Source organism: Silene latifolia, chromosome Y (assembly GCF_048544455.1).
Source record: "Silene latifolia isolate original U9 population chromosome Y, ASM4854445v1, whole genome shotgun sequence".
Taxonomy (NCBI): domain Eukaryota; kingdom Viridiplantae; phylum Streptophyta; class Magnoliopsida; order Caryophyllales; family Caryophyllaceae; genus Silene; species Silene latifolia.
Window position 1 is genome coordinate 148,472,800 of NC_133538.1, and position 10,162 is coordinate 148,482,961.

The window sequence follows — 10,162 nt, forward strand, 5'->3', positions numbered from 1 at the left end:
GTCATTCAGGTTGGGTATGGGTCAGGCCGCTTGGGGAAAGTTTGCAGTCGTCTCATCAATACACGACACTTCTAATCCAGTCCAAAGAACATAACATAGCATACACGTATAGCTTCTATAGAGGACACTAAACTTGGGAATTGGGATAACAAAAAGGAGACGGTCATTCAGAGTCAGACGGAGTTTCGAACATTACTCCAACTATAATAGTTCAGACAGATAAGTGTAAAACCCAAAAATACACTGAAAAGTAGAAGAATATCATACTGATCTGAATGTTGGGATCAGTATGCAGAGTATGTGTAATGTATCTAAGTGATTATGTTTGAAGCATGATATGTTAGATCACATGACAATGAAGGCAGCCAAAACAAGGGCATTTCCTTAAAATCATTTCCATTCAGACAATAATAATCTAACATATCCTTTTAAAATACCCATGATGTTATGTTTGTGGAAGCAGGGCTCACAGAGAACATTACAGATATCTACAATCATTTCATTTAGTAATTTAAAATCAAATCAAGGGAATAAAACAACTATGGAGCCTAGTCTTAGAGGAGTATCCTATATAAAATTATAAATCAGTCAGCATCTGATGTTCAAATTTAGGTATTTCTACATGCTTAATCAGTCAATGTAAGGTAAAGCTAACAAACTAAAACTACTACCCAATCCTCTGAGATAGGGAGTCATGTCCTTAAAAAAGCAACTTAATTAATTAATCATCAAATTTAGGAAGTAAAGACTGTAATGTTGGGTCATTTGTCGTCGTGTTACGGACAATAATTGATTTTTTTTTTTTTTACAGCTGTAAATAAAAATTTCACAGTTTAATGGCCTGCTTAGCTAAGCTATGCGCGAGGCCATTTAAATGACTTGGAAGAAAACTAAAGCATAAACAATGAAAAAAGCTAAACGCGTTCCGAATGTCTTCTAAGATTCCTTCAATCATATGGCTACCTCTGTCAACCTCTGCTATTTGATTGATAAGTTGCAAGCAATCCGATGAGATGTCCAGATGGTAAATCCGCTCCTCTCGTGCCCATTCCACGATATCACGGACGCCCAACGCTTCAGCTTGCAGCGGTGATTCTGCCCTGGTAGCACTTGTCTTCGACCCAGTTCCTGCCCCGTATCATCATACGCAACCCACCCGAAGGCCGCATCAAAGGTCGTGATCCAACTAGCATCTACTTTTACCCTTTTCACAGCACATCCCGCCGGTTTACCTAGGATGTGCACAGGATTGCCATTGCGAATAGCCATAAGCTCCCTTTGGGACGATCCGTCTTCCTCAGTTCGCCTGTCACTCCGAGTCTGTTTTGAGGCCAGATCATTGCACAAGATTTGCGCTCTCTCCCCAACGACGTTATAGAACATATTCGTGATCAAATGCGAGTGCACAACCTGATCCTGGAATTTTATTCTATTTCTCAGAGTCCACAGGCCCCACAAGACAGCCACAAAATGTATCACCTGGCACATCCCCTCCTCTCGTTTGCTCAGATAGTATATCCAGTCATAAATCCAATCAGAAATGGGAGTGCCTCTAGCACCCTCTACCCTTATACCAAGGAACGAACCTGCCCAGATTCTACTTGAAAAACCGCAGTCCCTAAAGAGATGCTTAGAGGTTTCCATGACTCGTTGGTCTCCCTTGCACATACCACAGAAGAAGTCCCCTTCAATATTTTGCTTGGAAAACTCTTGTCCAGTCGGTATCACATTGGTAATAATTTTCCATATAAGAATTTTCCACATCTGTGGCACTGGTAGTTTCCATAACATTTTCCGACAAAAAAGCCGACCTCGATCATTTAGCCTACCGTTATCCTTTACAGTCCCCGCATTTATCATATGTTCTTCGAAGATAAGACCATACCCACTCTTTACCGTGTAGATGCCCGACGTTGTGCGTGGCCAGTAGGCTCTATCACCCAGTCGCATTTCACACCTCGGAATAGCAAGAATCTGTGCAGCCCATTCCTCCGTGAACATGCCCTCTATGAATTCTTTATTCCAGCTACCATCAGGCCGGAGAAGATTCCTAACCTGTAAGTTAGCAAGGTGGCCATTTCCATGATTTAGCCATCCAATCCTAGGCTCCGGTCGCTCTCCCCACACCCATCTCGCAGTCCAGACATTCAGCCTCGAATCAAGACCAGGTTTCCAGCCAATATTTTCCATAACAATTGAGAGCCCATGCAAAATACTACGTATGCCCCACGAACATCCAGTGCCCCTGATAGGTGTCATACCCTGTAGTACTACTTGAGTCCCAAAAATCTTTTGTCTGAATATCCTGCAAAACAGAGATGACTCTCCAGAGAATTCTCCATCCAAGTTTGGCTAGGAGAGCTTGGTTAAGACATTTGACATTACGAATGCCTAACCCCCCCCCCCCCCCACACTCTTCGGCAAGCTTAGGAAATTTTTGCTGCACCAGTGGATATTATTCCCCATCTTACATCCCGTCCACCAAAATTGTGCCAAAATAGAATTAATCTTTTTTGCCACACTTACCGGAACTTTAAAGACCGATAGAAAGTAATTTGAGAGATTGGATAGAACCGATGAAATCAGAGTAAGACGTCCTGCTGGTGAGAGAAAGATCCCATTCCACGAAGAGATGCGTCTGGTGACATGATAAATAAGTGCATTGAAGATGCCCTGTTTTGATTCTTTAAATTCCGCCGGGATACCCAGATATTTCCCAATACCATTGTTCTTCCTGATATTGAAGGCTTTCATAATTATTTGTGCTTTAACCAGGGTAGTACTCGGGCTGAAGAGTATCCTTGATTTATCCACATTTAAGCTCTGACCAGACGCTTCACAATAATCCTTAATGAGGTGCACCAAGCGGGTCACCGTATCCCCTTTATCCTTGAAGAAGAAAACCGAATCATCCGCAAAGAAAAGATGTGTAATTGGCCGAACCCCTCTAACTAGTTGAATTCCATGAATCAACCGAAGGTTATGAGCGTGATCAATGTTGCGGGATAGCACTTCCATACACAATATGAAAAGGTAAGGGGATAGGGGGTCACCTTGCCGTAGGCCACATTTAGGCTTGAATTGTGGTAAGGGGATGCCATTTACCAAAATTTCATAGCTTACCGTCGTCACACAGCTCATCATAAGCGTGATCAAATTCTGCGGGAATCCGTACCTTACCAACACTGCTTCCAAGAAATCCCATCTGACTCTGTCATACGCCTTGCTCATATCTGCCTTAAAAGCACCCAGAGCCTGTCTCCCGTATCCATGGACGAGATTTTATTGATGGCCTCATGAGCCACGAGGATATTGTCACTGATGCTCCTTCCCGGGAGAAAAGCATTCTGTGTCTCACTTACTAGCGAGCCCATCACCTTTGCCAGTCTATTTGCTATACATTTTGTCACAATCCTCATCACCACATTACAGAGACTAATAGGACGGTAATCCATAACTCCCTCCGGATTCTCTTTCTTTGGGATAAGCGCAATAAAAGTCCTATTTACCTCTCGTAGCACCCTCCCAGAATTCAGGATAGAGAGGATAGCCTTTGTAAAATCACCTTTGACCATTGACCAGCATCGTTGGAAAAAAACCGCAGGTATACTATCAGGACCCGGAGCTTTGAGAGCACTCATTTGGAAAACCGCTGCGCGGACCTCCTTAGCTGAGAAAGGCCTACTTAGTCGGTCCAGCTCATCTTGTGGGAAAGAGTGATCAAGATACTTGAGTGTAGACTCAAAAAGGGAGCGGTCTCTCCATTCCACGCTGTCATCCAGGGATAGATAAAGATCCATAAAAGCTTTCTGAAATTCTCCGCGGACCCGTCCCTCCTCGTAGAGCCAAATTCCATCCGAGCCTTTTACCCCGTGGATATAATTTCGCCCCGCTCGACCTTTAACCCAATTGAATAAGTATTTTGTGCAAGTATCCCCGTCAATCATCCACTTAATCTTTGCTCGCTGTTTCCAGAAAGCCGCCGCCGCCCTTGCAAAATCCGTCACTTCCTCATTAACTTTTGTGTACTCCTCATCCCCATTCCCTGCAATGGCCTGAGCCATGCCATGTTCTAATCGTTGATCAAAATCATCCCATTTGCGCCTCCATTCGGCTCGTTTGTCCAATGTCCATCGTTTAACACTCGTCCGGATTCTAGAGAGTTTCCTACTTACTTGATACGCCGGAGAACCCTTATCACTTATTTTCCAGTCAACCCGAATTTTTTCCACACATTCTTCATGATCCAAGACCCACGCATCAAGTTTATAAGGTCTATTTCTGGACATGGTTGCGAGATTCAAGTCCACTTCAATGGGTGCATGGTCCGAGATTTGGATAGGGTAATGCTTAATACCCGTATTTGGGAAGACCGTGAACCAATCCTTCGATCCAAAAGCTTTATCTAGTCTTTCATAAACCCGTTGTTCCCCCTTGCGATTGTTACACCACGTAAAACATGGTCCCTTAAAGGGGATATCCAAGAGTTCATTGCGAATTTTCCAAAGACTAAAATCATCCGCTCCTCCTATGGGCCGCTGACTCAAACTTAGTTTGTCATATCGGTACTCAACCTGATTAAAGTCCCCCACCATAAGGAACGGGGCCTTGCATGATCCAATCCACTCCTCAGCCTCATGTAACACGGATGCACGCAAGTTTACACTTGGGGCACCATAAAAGAGCACAAGATACCATACTAATCCATTATATTTTTGAACCATAAGGATAATGAAATGATTACAAGCCTTGAACAACGACATTCGGGATTCCTTCCGCCATCCCACCCAAAGTCCACCCGATGCCCCCACGGCATCAACCCCAAAACACTTGTCAAAACCTAAATTCCTAAACATAGGGAAAAGCCGACTAGCATTACATTTGGTTTCTATTAAAAAAAGAAAATCATAAAACTTACTACCTACCAACGCTCTTATTTTAGGAATTGTAGGGGCGAGCGTGTTATTAAGACCCCTACAATTCCAAACCAAACCCATCATTGGCGTATGAGGAGGTTGTGAAGGCCCAACCTCCGCAAAGCCACCAAGATCATAGTCCACACCCCCCCCCCCCCCATTCACAGACGACAAAGACGAGTCACTTGACTCCACCATCACCACATCTTCCACATGTACACGAAAACCCCAAGTAGGTTGCTGCCCATCCTGCTGAACCCGGTTGCTCTCTGGAACCCAGCACTGCCTTTTTGCCATTTTACGCAAATATTCCTTTGCTTCCTCCACTGACTGTTTTGCATACTCTGGGATAATGTACTCTCTGCATCAGAACAACACATGCGTTTCCTTGCCCCTCTGAGCTCCTCTTTGTAGTCCTCCCTCATATCAGAGGCATGATACACATCAATGAGACCCAGGCAATAATCAGAGGAGTTGCCAACAGGTAGTGCAGCAATAAGTTTGGATTTTGCACCCACCTCAGGAACATCAAAGAGCTGCACCCCAGAGGCACAACCTGATTTCTTGTCCTTATCCCTGTCACCATTTCTGTGATTCTCAGCTGCCATAACCTTCTCCCATGGAACTAGATTTGACGAGCCTTCATCCAATTCCTTTCCCTTCTTGACAATAGCACAGGAAAAGAAAGAAGGTGTTGGAGTTACCTGCTGGTGCTGCTGAAGCTGCAAGTCATTTCCATTTATTTCTTGAGAGTTGTTATGTAACACCCCAAGTTATTGAGAGTAAGGTTGTCCCACATCGAGGAATTGAGAAGGTTGTGATATGTTTATAAGGGATTCCACCCACCACTTAGTAACAAGGCCTTGTACTTTTGGGCTTAAGTGAGGACAAATAATGGGCCCAAAAGTACATATCCCATCTTATTGGGGTTGTGTTACGACCGTGGTGGGTCGGGTTGTTATAAATGGTATCAGAGCGACCCTGCGACCGTGTGGTGAGCCCGTAGTCGGGAGTACCCGGGTCACACACCTAGCGGGGGAGGATTCTGGGCGTGGTTGTGGTCAAGTTGGAGGCACAACGAGGACGTTGTGTTCTTTAAGTGGGGGAGATTGTAACACCCCAAGTTATTGAGAGTAAGGTTGTCCCACATCGAGGAATTGAGAAGGTTGTGATATGTTTATAAGGGATTCCACCCACCACTTAGTAACAAGGCCTTGTACTTTTGGGCTTAAGTGAGGACAAGTAATGGGCCCAAAAGTACATATCCCATCTTATTGGGGTTGTGTTACGACCATGGTGGGTCGGGTTGTTATATGTTATTAGAAAGTCCCTTCTCAGACCCTCCACCCAAAGCAAGTTGCAGTTCAGTGTTTACCCCTGCAGCATCATCAGAGGAGATCACAATAATCTCCTCCCCATCCCTGCCATCAGAGTAAAATTCTGATGCCATAGATTCAGAGGCACGCATATCCCCAGAGAAAGATTGATCAGCAATGGGTGTGTCCTCAGTTTCATTGTTCACAAGTTCATTGTTAACTTCAGCTTCCTCATTAATATTATTACCAGTTTCCAAGTTATTAGGTTTAGAGTTTCCTTCATCCATTGTAACCATGAGAATTCCATCAGTTCCTGCCCCACTTGCAGCTGCCTGCCCAGACCCCTGCCCCACGTGCCTAGTTGTCCCATCAGCATAGTGGTACACAGTAGGCCAGCCTTCCATAGGTGGGTCAAAAGTCTGGTTGTACCCCATGTGCTCATCTTCCATGTGTGCCCATCCCAGATCATCTTCAATTCTGCTCAGAATGGCCGCTTGATTTCTCTGGTCACGATCTAATGCACCAATCAGACTGTTCTGATTAGAGTACAGAACATACGGGTCCTCAGCCTTCATCTGCTCAAAAACTCCTTGTTGCAAGATGTTTACATCTCCTTGAGGTTCCAGCTCCTCTCCTGCACTGTGATAAATTTCATTATTACCATCTCCCTCCTCCAGCCACCCTCCTGCCCCAGGGGGGAGGTGATTTTCAGTGTCCATCACAACATCTTGAATCTGGTTTGACTGACCCTGCCCCTGTAATCCCACCCCTTCCGTTTCCTGTGCTTCAGCCATAGCCACATCACCCTGCACTCTGACCCCATTTACCTCTCATGTCCCATGATTGTTTTGGACATCAGGTTGTGGATTAACATTTACCTCCCCAAGCCCATTACCAGCATGAACCACACCTGCACCCTAGTCACCTACTCCAACTTCACCATGAAACAAAACTGGTCCAGCAAATGGTTGGGTCGTGACTGCAAAAGCCATACCCGGTAAAACTCTCCCTCCAGGAGTAATGCCAAGATCAAAATCCACAGCCCTCTCAGGAGATTCCCACCTCCTTCTTCTCCTATTAGGACCCCTAGCATTTCCCAGTCTAACTTTGGAAGACAAGTATTTGGTAGTAGAGGGGGTGGCACGCAAGTCTAAGTTGAACATGGTATGTGTACTGCTAGATTGAAACACAGGGAAGCCATTTTCCACAGACCTATCCAACATACCATTAATTCCAGACATCACAGTCATAATAGTCTCCCTACACTGAGCTCCTTTGTGCCCTATTTTGCCACACTTAATACAATACTTAAACACCTCTTCATAACGAAATTGGATCCACAAAAGATAGCCCCCCTCCATGGCTAAGAAGAAACCGGGCATTAAAGGTTCATTTAGCTGAATATGAACCTTTATCCTTAAATAATCATTATCAGGTACGAATTGAAAAGGTTCCACATGATAGTTATGACTCAACAACTTACCAGCAATGTTGGCTACCTGCATGGTCAAATACTCAAATGGTAGTCCACAAACTCTTATCCAGACCTCAGCATATGGAAACCTGACCGTGCGTGGCACTGTATCAGCAAACCATTTCGAAAAGACCATAACAGCCCCATCAATAGTTGCTGTGGTCCTCTGCAGCAACCCCTCCATATCCTCAGATTCATCACAATGAAAAACATATACCTCCCCCATACGAAAAGCTGTAACAGTCCCCTTAGTAGTCCACTTCTTCCTGATCACACCATTGATCAGCTCTGCTTCAAATAAACGGTAGTCCACCAAGAACCCTAATACACAGCGACTCCAGAAACCTCTAGACTTTCCCAACTCAGAAGGGTCAACATTGATGACCCCACCAAACCTGGGATACCTCCAGATATTTGCGTGTAAGGGATTCATGGGGTTGAACTCAGTTTGAGGATTAGCCTGGTGATAATCCTGATGATCCAAAACATGGTGTTGAACTTCATACCCAGGTTCATCATTCCCCTGCCCAAAGCCTCCCATTTGATTTTCAGTCTCCATTCTGTTGTGGAAAGATTTTTTTGAGGAAGAGAAGTTACTCTTACTATTGGTACAGAAGTCTTTGGAGTATGATTTATGACGGGTTTTCTTTTTTGGGTTAATTAGATTGATGAAATGGGAAGATGAATATGAAAATCCAACAGCCATACTCTTGCTTTAAATAATGAAATGAAGTGCTCTGGAAAGATGAAAGAACATTAGACTCCTCACCGTTGTGTCAATCACCAGCGAGTGAAAAGCCAATCAGCAAAGGAATAAGACCTCGAGCTGACCAAATAAATGCAGTAACCAATTAAGACAAACTGCAAATTAATGATAGAATGGAATATGAAGAGATTTGGGAAAAAACCCAGCTGAGTAAAATTCTGACATTCAATTAGGGTTTCGAGCCCCAATTAATACCCCCAAAATGAAATGATTACTAAAGTTTAATAGGGTAGCTGAGAATATTATAGAGCAAATGGAATATTAAGGGATCAGCAGTACCCAATTAGCAGCAGATTTAGTTTGGGGGAAGTAAAAAGGAAAGATTTAGGCAAAAGGGACGATGAAACTAGATGAGATAGGTGTACTTGAAAGCTCTCCAAGGAGAGAAAAAGCTCTCTAGAAAAGAAGAGAGAGGATTGGCTCAATTTATCTTACGGAGCATAGTGATTTATAATTGGTTTTTTCTGAATAGTTTTCAGCTAAAAAAGCTTTACATTGAATCAATAATGAAAGTCTTTAAAGCTCCAAACAAGGCTTTATAGTAGATGACATTCATGAGTGGATAGTTCCTGTACTTGTGAGGACAAGAGCAAACACAAATTGGACCTGTCCTGCAGAATCACATTCAATCACCACTATACTTGTGCAGTTTAATGGTGGAGCCCCAGGTTTCCAAAGCTTGATTGTATTTCATAGACTATGTCCTCCCCACATGATCATTCAACAACACTCAGGGTGTGTTTGGATAGCAAAAGTGGAGAGAAAGGGAGGGGAGGGGGAAGGAGGGAAGAGGAAGGGAGAGAAGGGAAGGGGAGGGGAATGGAGTGTGGTTGTTTGGATACAATTTCCCTCCAAATCTTACCTATTGTGGAGAGATTTTGATTAGACTTGGAGGAGGGGAATTAGATCCCTTCAAATCCTTACACCTCCATTTCCCTCCATCCTTATTTGCTATCCAAATAAAGGATTTTAAATCTCCTAGTCTTCCTCCCTTTCTTTTCCCTCCAAATATCTAAATTCAAATACACTCTCAAAGTTTCAAACCTAACAAGGGAATGCCAAATTGGACTTGATCCTTCAACAACACTTCCTTCTCAGTTGGGCTTAGCCCATCAAGAATTATGCATTAATGAGTTATGACTTCCGATTGGGCCATTTCCCACCATGGTTAAAATTCTCGTTTCATATGTTTTAGGTCATCTAAGATGTATCGGTATCGCTAGAAGCCAATAAGTGATATCGCAATGCGTCAAGGTCAAAGTATTGCCCAAGACGGCCAATCAGAAATCAGCCAGCTCGAGGACCCAAAGATTCACAGATGTTTCACCAACCATGTTTTCTTCCCATGACAAAAGCACTTTTCGAGGCCTAATTTTATTTTATTTTGAAAGAAGGATGGCCTAATTTTATTTTATTTTGAAAGAAGGATAAATAAAGTCGATCGTTTATTCATTAAAATGATACGAAACTGATGATATAACATTAAAATAGGTATAAGAGCATCTCTATAAAAACTGCGAAATATCCACAACTTAGTCAGAGATGATCACATCGAGTACAATTCCAAGATATTGTGTTAACTGCAACCCAAACACATTCGATTCTGTGATTTCATACCTTGTTTAGAACGTGTGAGGTTTCTTGGGAATTTTATCAGAGATGTTATGTCAGAGGTCAAAAGCTTAGTAGT

General features: G+C 43.4%; 1 protein-coding gene across 1 annotated transcript; it reads right to left on the reverse strand.

Annotated features, from left to right (window-relative positions):
- Window positions 1-978: 978 nt before the first annotated feature.
- LOC141629154 (uncharacterized) lies at window positions 979-3,231 on the reverse strand. Its single transcript, XM_074442200.1, has 2 exons — window positions 2,447-3,231; window positions 979-2,305 (listed from the first exon to the last, which is right to left on the reverse strand). Exons 1-2 carry the CDS (start codon window positions 3,229-3,231, stop codon window positions 979-981), a joined length of 2,112 nt encoding a protein of 703 aa, XP_074298301.1.
- Between the last annotated feature and the right edge of the window lie 6,931 nt (window positions 3,232-10,162).